The sequence below is a fragment of the Nelumbo lutea genome, chromosome 1 (genome assembly GCF_056320005.1).
Source record: "Nelumbo lutea isolate HS-2025 chromosome 1, American lotus-T2T, whole genome shotgun sequence".
In the NCBI taxonomy this organism is placed as follows: Eukaryota; Viridiplantae; Streptophyta; class Magnoliopsida; order Proteales; family Nelumbonaceae; genus Nelumbo; species Nelumbo lutea.
In genome coordinates, this window is record NC_142684.1 from 220,744,733 (window position 1) to 220,761,863 (window position 17,131).

The 17,131-nt window shown below is 41.5% G+C and overlaps 1 protein-coding gene across 2 annotated transcripts; it reads right to left on the reverse strand.

Annotated features, from left to right (window-relative positions):
- Positions 1–1,323: 1,323 nt before the first annotated feature.
- Positions 1,324–5,022, reverse strand: LOC148881169 (protein NTM1-like 9). Of its 2 annotated transcripts, none has more exons than XM_088963453.1 (6): positions 4,288–5,022; positions 3,762–4,048; positions 3,071–3,391; positions 2,544–2,972; positions 1,899–2,267; positions 1,324–1,808 (listed from the first exon to the last, which is right to left on the reverse strand). In XM_088963453.1, the coding sequence occupies exons 1-6, from the start codon at positions 4,451–4,453 to the stop codon at positions 1,551–1,553; spliced, it is 1,830 nt and encodes a 609-aa protein (XP_088819579.1). In that variant the 5' UTR covers positions 4,454–5,022; the 3' UTR covers positions 1,324–1,550. The 2 variants fall into 2 exon arrangements, with proteins under 2 accessions (XP_088819579.1, XP_088819578.1); XM_088963452.1 differs by having other exon boundaries at positions 1,899–2,270.
- Positions 5,023–17,131: the final 12,109 nt, after the last annotated feature.

Sequence of the window (17,131 nt, forward strand, 5' to 3'; positions counted from 1 at the left end):
AACTAAGAGACTTTACACAATAAATTTAATTCAACCATATTAAAAATAATGAAACTATAATTTGATTGTGCACAAAAATATTTTTTTTTCATCTTTAATGTCAAACACAAAATTTAATTTAATATTTTTTGTTATTTTATGTATTTTTTATTGTTCTCTTTTTATTTGAATATATATTATATTATATTTTATTTTATATTAATAATTTTCTATCATATATCAAATTTTATATATTTTTTTTATTTTTTTCTGTTTGTAAATAACTTTTTTATTGTTTTATTTTATTTTATTATTTTTTGTTATTTTTACAATATATATTTATATAAATATATATTTTATATTTATATTTATAGTATATTATATATAATTTAAATTGCTATCATATATCATATTACCAATTTTTTAATGATTTTTAGTATTTTATTTGTTTTTCTATTATATGTTTTTTATTTATATATTTATATTATAATATTTTTATAAAAATAATTTTGTATTATTTTGTATTTTTTTTTACAATTTATTATTCTACATATATATATATATATATATAATACACATACAATTTTCCATAATCTACTCTTTCAATTGATTTTTACTTTTTTTCTCTTTTTATTAGAGTAAAATAAAACCTGATCCAACCTGAGTGAATCGGACATCCATATCGAGGAGTTATCTTCAACTCAACAGTGAAAGCATAGATGCAGCAAGCCAGCAACACGTTTCGATGACCTAACAACCAACAACTATGCACGACGCCGGTATAGGGATCCTACGACATTCATTATCTTGACCGGAAAATACTACTCCAACGTTCATCCGGTCAACGTCTCATCAACCGTCTAAGACAGAAAAGAAAAACTGGCATACCTCTTCAAAATCACTCTAACAAGTAATCAAACGGCGATTAGTGGCCAAGATATCCTCCAACGACAGCCTCCAATCTCTTCTTCAATGTGGTGGCAATGTCTTGGACGTCTCAGATTGATCAGACTGAACAAGCATCGTCAATGGTAAAGCAATGGATCCAATGGGTCCTCAACTTTATAACGTTCAAAAAAGAGCAAATTCAATCGAACAATCACTTTATTGCTCAAGGCCTACGACACCCATTAAGAGATCAGCAATCAACAACAACGAACAACCCCTTATAGCAAATATATTCACTGACCGTCCAAGACCGTACTGCCAGGCACACTCCATACTCTTTAGCAACAAGTGAAGTCGAACGATCAATTTATTGCTGAAAGCCTATGACACCCATTAAAATATCAGCATTCAGCGAACACCGAACAACCCCTTAGTCAATTAGCTAAACCATAAGAGTAGTTTAAGAAATTTACCTGTTAAAAATTTATAAACAATACAAACATGCATACATACCTAAATAAAATCAACTACATTCACCTACAAAGTTGAGAAATAATATTAGGCTCAACTACAGCTAGCCCGCTTAAATCCATCTCGATGTATATACATAAATGTAAGGCAAGCTATTCCTGCGCTGGCCAAAAGATAAAATCTGATAGCCAACCACTCTCTGCCGCGGTCAGTCACCCGAATACCCAAACAAACAACGACAGCATAGCAACTACAGCTACACCTACGACATAAAAAGATGGGAAACCTGGGCGACAGTCCTTGAACAATGAAGACAGGCCTTGTTGCCCACCGAACTCCACGCCATCCTGCTTTGATCTAAACCTCAGCTTTTTATCAAATTCTTGAGCAAGTTCAGAATCAAGAGTGGAGGTTGTCCTCTTCTGGACCTCATCAGTACTCGGTGCTTTCACAGTTTCTCTTCCCTGCAGCTGCAAGTAGTTATATAGAGGGTTTAAAATCTAATCAACAAGTTGCATTTAGACGGTTCCAATATTAGCTTCGCTAGAGGAAAACCTCACCTCGACAATTTGTGGTTTCTCTTCATGCTCTTCTGCATCCACCCTTGCCTTGTTGCAGGAAGAATACACTCTGCGAGAAAGCTTCTTCTGTAACCTGATCCTTCTTGGGGCAGTGCCCTGTGACATAATGTCGAGGGAATTTAGCTGGTATTGTGGTTGGCGAGTCCTTAACCTGATTCCTGACCCACCACCAACTGCACCACTGTTGTAAACAAGACTCTGCTGATCCAGCCCAAGAAAGCTATCACCACCCAGGGGACCCACTTCAGCGCCAAAACCTCTTCCAGAAACACTCGTACCCAAGTAAGAATTATCTATCCCGGCAAAATCATCAAACCAACTTGAAGACTCTGGGCCTGACTGAATATTCTGCTGGAAAAAATGAGAAATTTTGCAGAAAAAAAAGTTAATTTTCTGAAACCGGTTAGTTTATGGATTTTTAATGCATATTGAACCATATAAAAATGTCTCACAAAACCCAACACCATGAATCCTCCAATCCATAGCATTTGAGCATCTTACCAGAAGCAATGCACCCAATTGCTTCTGCTAATACCCAAAACAATGGATCATAGAACCTCTGGTGATTGACCTAGCAAAACAATCTAATAAAGGGAAGGAGCTATTTCAGATTTTCCTTTTCACCTGTGCCCGTGGCTGTGCCATATCAGTGTCTGTTTCACTACTTGAACCGCTATCCTTGCCATACGCAGGCCCCCATTCCCCTGATATCATACAAACTCTATCATTGTCATCAAAGTGTGGCTGCTGAAGCCCTGAAGGTGGCAACTTTCTATCATCTGCATTCTTATGACTGGTTAACTCTTCACCAGATTCATCAGGGTTATTAATTACTGTTTCTAAGAATTCTGAAATAGAGACATCCTGCTCACTTGTGCCATCCTGAAAGTCCATCCCAGAGTTGTTTCCAAAGTCACCACTGAGGAGGGACATGTATTTAAGTTCCAGCCCTGTGTATGCTTGAGAATGTATTGGGGAGAAAATCTTGGAATCGAGTGGTTCAAATTCCGGCTCATAAAACAAGTTCAAATCTTCTTCCAGCTGTTTATCCACCTGAAATGAGGAGCAAGAAAGCATTAGTACTTGAATTACTTGTAACAATCGAGACAGGGTTACTAGAAACCATAGAGTGAATGAACACAACCTCTTACCTCTGTTATAGCCCCTTCTGGCTCATGGTCTTCTACATCAGAAATAAAAGAACTATTACACTGACCATCTACACTTAACAAAGCATCAGGGGTCATGTTATCGACCTTTTCCTCAAGCCACCTCTCAATACCTTCAGTATGTTTTCCAACATGCATATCTGACTCTGGGGTCGTTTCAACCAATGCTACTCTTCTTGGTGTAGCCTCAGGAGAAGATCTAGTTGCTGTAGGAGAAGAACCAGTCTGGTCAATCTCATCGCAATTTGAATGTTCGATTCTATCATCTGATTTTTTGAACAGACGACAGAGAACAAACGCTCCCTGCAAAATGGAAAAGAGGAGTGGGAACCAAAAACAGTATGTTATGCATAGAAATAGCTACAGGGCAAATCAGCAGTCAAATGAACGGTATTGTAGGTTCATAAATGTCCAAGATTAGCATTAAAAGATTGGAAAGATGGATTTCACATTTTTCTTCTATCCCGCCCCATCTCTCCCATTTGCTCTGTGTCTGTGTGTGGCCGTGGGGAGGGAGGGGGAGGGGGCATGAAAAAGGTGTAGAAAAATAGCTGAAATATTTGTTTATAAAAAAATTCACGGAGAAACAAACACAGTCTAAAGAGAAATAAGAACAATGCATAGCTCAAAAGTCAAAACAATAAAGGAAAAAACGGGGAAAGAAAAAGGATACCTGGCCAGGGTGGGTACCATCGAGCTCCTCCTCAGTTGCTCTGTACTCGTGCATTATCCAGTTGGTTCTCTGACCGTTGGGCGCACGACCCCTATAGAAAACCAGAGTCTTCTTCATACCGATCAGGTGCATCCCAGAGGTGCGAGCCTTGATTGTCCTATCCTTACCAGTGGCTTTCCAGTACCCAGCCTCCGTGGCCCTATTGGAACGATGGCCATTCGGATATTTCCTATCCCGAGGGGAGAAGAAAAACCACTCTGGATCTCCATTTTTTATCACCGATAACTCTGAAATACGGTCAATGGAGAGATAGAAACATCACAAAAAATCAGCAAGAAATTGATCTAAATCCAACGATCTAATTTGCACTTTAATGTAGAAAATAAACAATTAAAGAACAAAAAGTGGAGTTAAAGAAACCCTAAAAAATTCTAAGAATAAGCATTACGGAAAGAAAAGAAACCCATAGGCCATAGCATGATGAAACAAAAGGATTCGGATTTTCACAGGAAAGGATGTTTCTTACCAGGTAAATCCCAGGGTTCCCACTTACAGACATCAACCTCAGGAATGACCCGAACCTTGTCTTCCTTCCCATTTATCTTGGATCGTAGATAATGATTAATGAGCTCTTCGTCAGTCGGACGAAATCTAAAACCTAAAGGCAGAGCACCGAGAGACAACACTCCCATCTCATCAGGTATCAGCCCAAGACCAAGAAAGCCCCTCCCTCGGTAGTCGGCACTCGGCAGAGAAATACTTAACACTTAAGAGTGCTAAAAGCAAAGAACTATAAAACCAAGCAGCGGAAATGGAGATCAATGAAAACCCTAGAGGGGGAAAAAAGAAACAAAGAAGCCAACTTTCAGAGGAAAATAGAAACTGCAAAGCAAGAGATTATTATGTTATCAAGGAGAAGGAAAAGCTTTTTAGTATCTCTCCTCTCCATCTTATCCCACTCGGTTTCGAAGAAAGAGCAGAGAGGCTCTGCATATGCAAGTAAGCGAATACACGAAAAGGGAGGAAGCGTGGATATGTATTGCGTCGTATGTATATTTTAAGTATCACATCATCTTATCCATCCGTCCGGTCCAGTATCGACGGACGGATCATAGCAAGTTGCAACTGCTTCCCTTTTTTTTTTCCATTTTCCACAAAGGAGCCGCTGAAAACCGAATGGTTATTATGGAATGGAATGGGTCCAAAGGGAGTATGGGACCCGACATGACAGACACCCCCTCAATTCCTCAAACCGCGTCCCGGATCGAAATCCTCCCAATCCCAAGTATATACTAACTGGAACTTGGAACTTGGAAAATTGGACGCCACCCACCCACCTCCCTGTTCACACTTCACATCATCTTTCGTCTCTTTACCCGCTTGTTTTTTATCGGTCCTGATCCACAGCTTTTCTCTTTCTACCTACATAAAGTTACAAGGACGATTTTACCATCTTCCGGTTTGCTTATCCTTAAAGAAAAGCACTTGGACTGGGCGCGTAATTTGAAGAAGTAATCAGGGCACTATTTATCTCTGGAGACTGTGAACATGTCACAGTTCCAACCAGGAGTCGACACGTAATAAATATCGTAATCGTAAGCCGTACTGATTGACGTAGGAAGCCAGCCAGTTGAATCTTCAAAGAAGCAGACATGGGGTCCACCGAAAGATGCTTCACTTCTTTTTACTGTAACGTTAATGTGTAATGCAGTGGACTAGTACTAGTAGGCAGTAGCCAGGGTCAGCTGAGGTGGAACTTGTCATCGAAATGTGAAATGGCATAATAGCCCTTGCTTATTAAAAAAAAAATGATAAATTACAAAAACCTCCCTGAAGTTTTCGACAATCATAAATTAACAAAAACCTCCCATCAACTTTTAAAAAACTCAACATAAACCTTCCCACCGTCACTATCCCAGACGGAAAAATGTTTGATTGATGCATTAGTTTTCTTAAATGCCCATTTTACCCTTTTGTTAATGGCAAAATCATGGACTTGGATGCTTCTTTTGGTGTAAAATAGGTAAAATCACGACATTTGATGTTTCTTTTATAAATGGTCAAGAACCATTATAACACGCATTTGAAAAAGAAGCTTGGGATAAGAAAGTAAAAGGGCAAACTTGTTGCTCTTCATCACTAACAAGCTCGAAAAGATGCAATCAAATGGGGGCAGTTCTCAAGCTCCCCACGAATCCAAATTCTAATCTTCAACTACTTGTGACAAAAATAGTGCTAAGCTCGTTCAATCCAAAGTGAACTAAGCTTTCAAAACACATTTGAAGCTGATGAAGGAAGATTTGGCCCGACCTCTCTATTACGTGACAAGTCGCAGAAATAACAGCTCGGCAAAAGGGGCCAAGCCTAGGCAGGAACAAGGGCGCTAGCGGACTCTCCCTACCGGGGGCCCGAACTGACCCACCTTGTAACAGCTCGGGACACACTTCGCCGAACTGACCCACCTTGTAACAGCTCGGGATACACTTCGCCGAACTGACCCACCTTGTAACAGCTCGGGATACACTTCGCCGAACTGACCTTGTAACAGCTCGGGACACACTTCGCCGAACTGACCCTTGTAACAGCTCGGGACACACTTCGCCGAACTGACCCACCTTGTAACAGCTCGGGATACACTTCGCCGAACTGACCCACCTTGTAACAGCTCGGGATACACTTCGCCGAACTGACCTGCCCTATAGACACCTCCGAGCTCAAGACCGCCTCGCTCAGCACTTCGCATCACTTGGCACCAAAACCAAACAAGTCGTACCATGCCTGACACTAAGGAAGTTCGTGCCCAAGGGCGCCGCGCCTGACTGACTTGGGATCTGACGTTTGGCGGTAACACCCTAAACGGCCACCTGCCACCGCCACTGACACCGCCATCTCCGGTTAGATGACGGTTAGGCAGTGACAGTTCTGTCTCAGCAGAAAGGACGACGGCCGAATTGACAAGCACAAGTAGACAGGTCTCTACTACTGAGATCTGGCGATAAGGTTGGAGCTTAAGGTAAATGAAGTCACACACCTGAACTTCTAACGGGCGGTGGTGAGTGTCATAGCGGGCCTTCATTCGCTGTTGGACTTAAGCAATCTAAGAATCTTGTCTCTCGCAAGTAGACGGGTCTCTACTTCTGCCACCTTGGATGACCCATATTCATAAGGTAATATGGGAGGAGGTTCTCTGCCATAAAGAGCTTTGAAGGGTGTCATTCTAGCAGTCGATTGATAAGTCAAATTGTACCAGTATTCTACCCACGGAAGCCAGTGAGACCACTGTCGACGCTTTTCCCCTATGAAACATCTAAGGTAGGCTTCCAAGCAACGATTAAGAACTTCAGTTTTCCCATCAGTCTGCGGATGATAACTCGTGGAGGGGTGCAGTTGTGTTCCTTGCAACCGAAAATATTCCTTCCAGAATGAACTCAGGAAAGCAGGGCCCCGATCTGAGACAATGGATCTTGGGGTTCCATGCAGCTTGGGGACGTCCCAGATGAAGATGTCAACCACCATTGTTGCGGCGTAAGGGTGAGGTAATGCAAAGAAATGGCTGTACTTGGTGAGACGGTCAACCACTACCATGATAACCTCCTTTCCTACTGAACGAGGAAGACCCATGATGAAGTCCATGGAAAGGTCTTCCCACACTTGATCTGGAATCTTGAGAGGTTGTAGAAGGCCAGCGGGAGACTGTGACGAGTATTTCTGTTGTTGGTAGATTTGGCATTCGGATACATATTGTAATCTTATGCATTCCTACCCAATGAAAGTGGCTGCTAAGCCTCTTTAGGGTCCGTTGCACCCCTGAGTGCCCTCCCAAGGCGGAGTCATGAAACAACCTTAGCAGTTCAGCTTTGTGGGCCGAATTCTAGGCAACAACAAACTGACCCCTAAAGAAAAGATCAGGCCCCACAACTTGGTAACCAGCAACTTGTGAAGGGTCTCGCCTCCACTTATCTCTAATGACCTGCAACTGCGGATCAGACCTAGCTTCTTGCCGTATAGCTTCAAACAAAGGGAAGCTAGGCTAAGAGTAGGTCAGATGGGCTAACTCTTCTACTCGTGATAGGAAATCAGCTACTCTGTTTGCGAGCCCCGGCTTATATTCTATGAGATAGTCAAAGCTCATCAGTTTACTAAGCCATTTTTGCTGCTCCGGGGTGTGCACCCTTTGCTCTGCTATGTACTTTAAACATCGTTGGTCTGTCCTAATAACAAATTGGCATCCCAATAGGTAATGCACGCCACTTTTGCACTACCATTACCACAACCATCATTTCTTTGACATAAGTGGACAGACTTTGGTGAGCTGCTAAGAGAGCCTTGCTGAAATAAGCAATGGGCTGCCCTTTCTGCATCAAGACGGCCCCTACTCCTACACCCGATGAATCACATTCTATTTCAAAGGGCTGAGAGAAGTCTGAAGAGTGAGGACTGGAGGGCTAGAAACTACTGTCTTCAAGTCTTCAAAAGCCCGTTGAGCTTTATCAGTCCAACTGAAGGAATCCTTCTTTAATAGACGAGTTAAAGGGTCGGCCATAAGCCCATACCCCTTAATGAAGCGCTTATAATATCCGGTAAGCCCAAGAAAGCCCCGCAAAGCCTTTATAGTAGTGGGCTTGGGCCACTTCTGGATGGCGTGTACCTTTTTTGAGTCTGCCATGACCCGACCTGCTACAACCACATGGCCTAAGTACCGAATTTGTCCTTGTCCAAAGGAACACTTTGTCAGTTTGGCATGTAACTGGTGCCCCTTTAGAGTTGTGAGGGTGAGTTTCAAATGTTCCATATGTGTGCCCCAATCCCTGCTATACACTAGAATATCATTAAAAAATACCATAATAAATCGCCTTAGAAATGGCCTGAAGATGTCATTCATGAGGGCCTGAAAGGTGGAGGGGGCGTTTGTGAGTCCAAAAGGCATAACCAAAAACTCATAATGGCCATCGTGGGTCCTAAAGGCCGTCTTGTGGATGTCGGCCTAGTGGACCCGAATCTGATGATACCCAGACCACATGTCTAATTTGGAGAACACTCGTGCCTCTCCTAATGAATCCAGTAGTTCGTCAATGAGGGGTATAGGAAAGTTGACCTTCACAGTAATATGATTCAAGGCCCGATAATCTACGCAAAAGCGCCAACTACCATCCTTCTTTACTAAGAGTACAGGAGATGAAAAAGGGCTGGTGTTGGTCTGTATATGCTCTTTTTTCCAATAGTTCTCTCACTACCTTCTCAATTTCTAGCTTCTGAAAGTAAGGGTATCTATATGGCCTCACATTGGCTGAATTAGAATCGGGTAAAAGAGGTATCTGATGATCACGAGCCCGGGGTGGAGGTAATTGGTTCGGCTCCTTGAATACATCGTCAAACTGATCGAGCATCGATCGTAAGGCCTTGTATTGGGATTGTGGGGTGAACACAGCCTTGGTTGTCCAAAATTGGGACTATGGGGAGAATGCCTAAGTGCATAAATATGGGTTGGCCAGCATCCTTGAAGGCCCGTATCATGGAGGCTAAAGTGCCACTTTGTGGACTAGGGGGGCACACCCATTGTAAATGACAAGACTGGCCATCCTGGTGAAAATCCATTGTCATTTTGGCCCCAATCACATAGAGCAGGGCCCTGTATGAGGATTTTTTCCTTCTTACATACACCATTACACGACATCTGACTCCCATTGCCCACATGGATTGAAAAGAGAGGAGTGGGTTGTATGGTCATACCTAGCTGCTTAGCCAAACGACAAGTGATGAAATTCAGGGTAGAGCCACTGTCAATCAAAATCATCATAATCCGGCCCACCAATCTTCCTTCTACGCGCATGGACTGAAGAGAGTTGAGGCCCATGAGGGCGTGTAGGGAGATCTCAGCCCCGTTAGGTTCTAGTCCGTTGGAATCAGTTCACAGTCATTTAAGTGCTCTGGGTCTGTCTCTTCCGGCTCTTCCTCTATCTGTAGGAGAAACACCCGCTGGACCTGGCATTTATGGCCCGGTCCAAACTTATCATCACAGTTATAACAAAGGCCTTTCTCGCGTCGGGCTTGCATCTCAGCCCATGAGAAACGTTTGAAGGGCATAGTGGGCCGAGGCAATATGGGCTTCTGATGATCCCCAGCCAGTTTCATGGGCTGCTGATTGACCCGTGGAGGAGTCCTCAAATTCGGGTAGGTCGATTTGCTAGCTCTACGAAGGCTATCGATTCTTTCTTCTTGCAGACGAGCCAATCCCACCGCAGCCATGACAGTCGTCGGATGGAGAGCCCTCACCTCCAAACGAATATCCTCTCTGAGACCTCCCACAAAACATCCTACTAAGGCTTTCTTCGTCTAGCCATGTACCCTGATCGCCATCCGCTCGAACTCGAGCTGGTACTTTGCTACCGTTCCAGACTGCTTCAACTGGGTGATCAGCTCATCGTAGTCCACAAACGCCATCGACCCAAAGTGGATGCACAAAGCTTCGGTGAACTCCGCCCAAGTTACCTGGGGATGATTTTGGCGATACCACTAGAGCCATAGAATCGCGTCTTCTTCTAGATGAATGGAGGCGATGGAGACGCGCTGGTGTGCGAGAGTTTCGTGGTATTGGAAATATCTTTTTGCTCGGAAGATCCAAGGAATGGGATCTCCACCAGAATAGTTGGGAAAGTTGATCTTAGTGACTTTTCCGGTGGGGTAATCCCCTGTTCTTTGGCTACTGGAAGCAGAGGCTTCCACTCCTACTAGATGACTGGTCTCGCCGGATTGTTGCTAAGAGAGAAGGTGGAGACGACCACTTTGAGTTCCTTAAGTTCGTTCAACACCTGGTGAAATCCAACCTCAAGCTAGTCGACCCCTTCATCCACGGTAGTGGAACGTGTCTGTGGCATCGTGAAGCCTAGGATTTGGATAGACTGGCTCTGATACCAATATGATGAGTTACCGCTCACCTCGAAAGCCCCTTCAAGGGTGGCTTAACCTCCTGAAACAGAAGATGGGGGAGAAAGGGGAAAGGTAGGAAGAAAATGACTCAGAGAGAGAGATGAAAGGGATGTTCATTCACGCCACTTATTACATGATCAAGGCCTTATATAGCTGGCCTACATGTATACAATCAATGTTCAGAATATCTTCTGGTGGCAGTGTAACTAACTCTGGGAGGCTCTGCCGCGTGTCACGCTAGCCTCTCTGTCTTCTAGTGAAATGTTGCTCGGTGGTGGCCTGCTCTACTCCTATAGTTGGGTTCGGAGGGAGTGTTTGGGTCCCAACAGAGTCATTCCATTCGTGCATAGAGACCTAATGAAAGAAATAGAAAGATGGGGTGGATCCCCTATTTCACCAAAGGGAAAAGAAGCTCCAAGCTTACTGATAAAAAAAAGGCTTCAAGCTTCACTTAATTGATTTATGAATAGGGCTGCCAATCCCATTTCAGTTAAGATTTGTATAAAATAGCATAAATGTCCCTTAATGATAAAATGAATTCTGAAAAAGGAATGATAAAAAGTATTTTCATCTTGAAATTACTATTTAGCATAAATTGTGATTTATGATTTGAATCTACAATTTGACACAAATATGCAACTTCTTCAAAAAAAGTGGTTTTTTGCATACAATTTGTATCAATTTGCATGTGATTCAGTATGAATCATACAATTTGAATCGCAAATTATATATGGCTTTGAAAACAATATGACACTTGTGCCACTTACCAAGGTAACAATAGAAAAAGGTCAACTTGTAAACCAGTTGAGACTTGAACAAAGTCTAACAGACTTTACCTTAAATTCTTCATAATCAACAATGCCATTTTCATCCATGTCTGCCTGGATCCAAAGGTCCTTTGTCTCTTGCACGCTTAGTCCATGGGCATGGCCAGTTAAACCCAGCTGTAACATGACAGAACATCAATGGGTCAATATATAGTATACGAAACCTGAATCTGTTAATCTTGATTCAGTGGATATGGTATACCTGTCGGAGTGCGTCATAAAAACCTGAGTAGGTAATGTAATCTCCCTTGTTATCAGCCTTCAGAAGGGCAAATGCATCGTTCTCTGTGAGAGAAGCTTTACAAAGTTGATACTGACCAAAACATAGAAGAAAGAAAAACAAGATCAAAACAGGACTAGCTTATAGTTACATGCAACGAATTCATAGAATTCTAAATCAAGAAGACAGAATTGTGTATGTTGCATAAACAGGTAGTCGGAAATTTGCTGTTGCCTCTGTATAAGCATGCTTATCCATTGATCTACTATAACCACAACCAACGTATTGATTTTATAGATTATCTCATTCATATCAATCAAAGTTATATCAAAATTAAGGGTTTGATAGAGATTTCAGAGAATCCCTTACATTTGTTTACATCTGAATTATTAGGAAGATAACCTATCAGAAAACATTTGTTAGGAAGACAATTATCTTGTTTGATGTTCATTGTAAACTGTTTTGAAAATTAATGAATGATTTAAAGTGTTACTTGTCGATGTGTTTGTTGTTGACTCCAAACATTTAAAGGTGATCAGTCCATCCGTTGGCAACTCCATTAGGCTTTATCTTCAATTAACAGCAAACATTTCACCTATTGATTGAACATTAGTCTATTATAATTTCTATTACTATTCCCATTTGTTCTTCTTAGAGCTGTTTCTTTTTTTTTCCTCCATCATGTGAAAACAAAAAATAAAAATAAAGAAAAAAAAGGCTTAGTCAACAATAAAAATAAACTGCACTAATATATCTCTTACTTTTTTTGTCTTCCCCATCTATCTGCCTCAGTGCATTCAGATCCTCAGATTTTATAACAGAAGACAAACATAACTAGACAGAGATACAGTAGCTAACAATTTCCTGCAATTTGATATGCTTATGTCCTTTTGACATACACCTTTGTTTTTTTGGAAAAAGGTAATGTAAGTTTACTCAAAATAAGCGAAAGAAGGCTGCAATTCAGACCCAAGAAGGCAGTCTGAAAAGCAACCAAAATTACAACCTCCATCAGGAGCAAGACTGAAACAAAACAGACATACTAAGATCTCTAAATTCCCCAGATGTGGAAATCCAAGAGATCAACTTGCCCACAGCTCTCTGAATTACATGATCAACATCCTTATACCTACTACAAAAGATTCTACTGTTCCTTTCAGCCCAAATGGACCACAGGATTACAGCTGGAATTGTCTTCCACATTAGCTTCCCTCTCTTATTAAGACCTTTCAGCTTCCAGGAACACAAGTGATCCTTAACTGATCTCGGCAAAACCCAGTTAGCACCCAGAGCTTTAAGAAAATGCAGCCAAATCTGAAGAGAAAATGGACAATGAAGACAAAGGTGCTCCGTAGATTCTTCAGTGGCCCCACATAGCACACAACTTGAATCCAGAATTGGAATATCCCTTCTCAACAAGTTAGACCTGGAAAGATATTTATCAAGGGCCATCGTCCAGACCAGAAAGTTGGCTTTTGAAGGGATCAGAGGGTTCCAAATCTTCCCAGCAGGGAACTCAGAACCTCCCACATTATCTAACTTACCGGCCATGGATTTCATAGAAAACACCCCATCTGGCTTCCATTTCCAGCACCACAAATCCTCCCCCAGCACATCAATCTTCTGAACAAGAAGCAGACACATCAGCTCCAAGAAGTCATCCAATTCCCAATCATACAAATTCCTCTTTGAGAGAGGGGACCAAGACACTGAATTCTCATTCAATGATAAGTAATCAGCCACAGTAGCCTCCTGATTGGCTGCACATCTGAAAAGGTGAGGGAAGGAACTAGCAAGTGGGTTGTCTAAACACCATTTGTCTTTCCAGAATTTTGTTCTATCTCCTTTGCTCACACACACACTAAAACCCCTTCCCCAAAGATAGGAAAGTACCTCATAATTCCTCTCATTCTCCAATTTCCCCAATCAACCCCATATTTTTCAGCAATGAGAGATCTCCACCACGCATTCCTTTCAACTGAGAACCTCCAAATCCATTTGCATAAGAGAGCAGAATTAAAATTCTTCAATTTCCTGATTCCTAGACCGCCTTCCGCTTTAGGAAGACAAACATGGTCCCAATTAACTAGATGGACCTTATTGTCCTCCTCCCAACCTCTCCAAAGGAAATTTCTCTGAAGTTGTTCCAACCATTTAGCCACACCAACCAGGATAGGGATAAGGGATAAAAAATAAGTTGGAAGATTTGAGAGTGTACTTTTGATCAAGGTTACCCTTCCACCAAAAGAAAGGTATTTTGCCTTCCAAGATGCTAGCTTTCTCTCCATTCTCTCAATGACAGGATCCCAGATCGAGGAAGAGAGCCAGTTAGCCCCCAAAGGGAGACCCAAATACTTCACAGGAAGATAATTAATCTTACATGCCAAGACCTCAACACATTCCTCTAAATTGTCAACCAGCCCCACTGGTATGATAGAGCTTTTGTTCAAGTTCACCTTCAGACTAGACACCACTTCAAACCATATTAAAATACTAAGAATGAGATTCAATTGGGATGGAGAAGCTTACAAAACAGGGTCAAAATTTCCATTACACATATGAAAAGCAAAGGAGACAGAGGGTCCCCCTGCCTCAGCACCCTAGAACTATCAAAAAAACCTGCCGATTGGCCATTGATCAACACTGAGAACTTAGGAGAGGAAGTACAAACTTTAATCCAATTCCTCCACTTCTGCCCAAAATTCATATGGTGCAGGACTGAGTCAATACACCTCTAGTTAACATGATCATACGCCTTCCCAATGTCCAACTTGCAAATTAAACCTAGAACTCCCTCTCTTCTTCTTGAATGAATTAATTCATTAGCAATGAGGACTGAATCAAGCATTTGTTTACCAGGAACAAAGGCACTTTGATTGTTAGAGATGACACTTTCAATCACTCCTTTCATTCTCTCAGCTAGGACTATAGCCAAAATCTTATAAAAACTGTGGAGGAGGCTAATCGGCCTGAAATCTCTCACATTAACCGCCCCTTCAATTTTAGGGATAAGAGTGATGAAGGTAGCATTCAAACTTCTCTGGAGGGAGGCATTCTCATGGAAAGCCTGAAACACATTCATGATGTCTTGCTTAACCATATCCCATCATTTGATGTAGAACAAATTAGTAAGGCCATCCGGGCCAGGCGATTCATCAACCGCCAACAAGAGAATGGCCGATTTAATTTCCTCCTCCGAAAAAGGCCTTTCAATAAACAACTTTTGCTCCCCACTTAGCTGTTTAAAAGGAAGGTTTCTAGGAAAGGGTCTACAAGCCCAAGATTCTGTATAGAGATGTTTATAAAAACTTATTGCCACTCTCTTTATATCCGCATCAGAGCTCCCAATCATTTCTTCCCATTCCAGCTTAGAAATAGAAGATACCCTCAACCTGGCATTAGCCATTTTATGAAAAAATTGGGTATTTCTGTCCCCCTCTTTCAGCCACCTCACTTTAGCCCTTTGTCTCCACTTGATTTCCTCCTCCACTGCCAATTTGTCATATCTTTGCTTAGCTTGGGATCTCTTAATCCTACTTTCCTCAGAAATAGGACCAACCTCTTCAGCTGAATCCACTTCCTCAATGATACTCAACAGGCCGATCTTTTCAATTTCTGACTTCAAGGAGAATTCCTTCCTCCAGATTTTTAATTTCTCTTTAACTGCTCCAAGTTTTCTTGCCAAAATAAATGAATACCACTAAGGGGTTCAGAGCCGGCCATGAATACCACTAAAAAGGTAGGTAGAAATAGGTCAGATATTCAGACCATCAACCAGCTTAGACAGAGTCATTCTCAGTACTCCCTCCACTGAACTAACTCAGCTCAACAAGAATCAAGTCTCACACTTGAGAATGATCTCTCACCGTCCTGTTGCAGGTTTCTCAAAGCACATCTAAGTTCCAGAAGAAACATTTCCAGATTTCCATTGTCACCATCAATCTTCAAAACCCTAAACCTCCTGTGCCTACTCCATTGTCCCACAATTTTAACCCTCAAAATTTCAGTGCTATATGTAAGAGCATAACAAACAAAGAGGCTCAGATTAACGATCCAAATATCCCATGCAAAATGGAAATAGAAAACCTAAGGGAATACCATCACCACGGTTGTTCGTTCGAGCAAGTTTAAAATTGATATAACCAGCATCACCGAGACTCTTCTCATACAAGTGCACGAGTTCTTCATTTCCAACCCAGAGCTCCTATGATGCAGATCAAATAACCAGAACCACCAACTTAAGACAGCTTGATGAACTCGAGGAAAAGAGTATTGAAGACAGAAAAGGCACAAAAACAAAAGGCCAATTGCAACCTGAAGACAAATAATGGAAGATCTCTCGTACAACAACCAATCCAATATGCTCTGGTTTCTGCTAAGCCAGTATGCTCTGTGCTCGCTTTCACGACGGTTCTGATTCTGTGCTTTTTTTACGAATAAATAAAAGGAGTCAAGCAACAATTTGTAGAAAAGGAAATGCATACAAATGAAAAAGAAAAGAAGAAGATTCAGCCAAAAGTTGCAAATTTCGAAGAAAAATAGAAAAACAGAGATTAATAGAGACACCCTTCTTCCTCTTCCTTCCTTTTGCGATTTTACCTCCTTTAAATTTATTAAATAAGAAAAATAAAAAGATATGCGTACCTCCTTGTCGAGTCGCTTGTAGATGGGGGCAAGGATATTGAAAGTGGTGCAGGAAATGCAGGGGTCAGTCATGGACGCATGGCTACTGATTCTTGAAATCCTTCCTTTAAGCTTGTTGTCGTATCCAATCGAACTGCTTTTCGCAAAATTAGAAGCCAGTCCCTTTTTTTTTACCAAGAAAAGGGGAGAAGAGTGAAGTAACAATGTCAGGTAGAGAGGAAAAACTAATCCTGAAGTTGCAGTAAATAGATAAGCACAGAAAAGAATGAACTAAAGAATTAAAGCAGAGACATTAGAGAGGTTATTTGAAATAAAATAAGTAAAATACCAGCATTCATGGAAATCTACAAAAACGAAGGAAGCAAAAAATGAATAAACGGGAAGATTGTTGTTGTTGTTGAACGGAAGAGAAAGGAAACAAGAGGATCATTTACCATCTAAACCTTGTTACTGTTGTTGTTGTTGTTGCGGATGCAGCTGGCTGTTGTTAGAAAGAAGAAAGGGAGGAAATGGTTAGGGGACGGGATGAAATGGAGAATCTGCAAATGATGGTTCCGGAATTGAGATGTTTCAAATACACCCCTCCCCAAAACAAATGAGAAAAAAAAAAACAAAAACAAAAACAAAAAAAAGGAACTGTATTACATTACATTGATAAACATGATTTTTGTGTGATTAAAACCGCTCTTTATTGTCCGGCGAGAGATTTCCATTTTTGAGAGAACAGAAGAAAGAGATGCGCATTTGTCAAC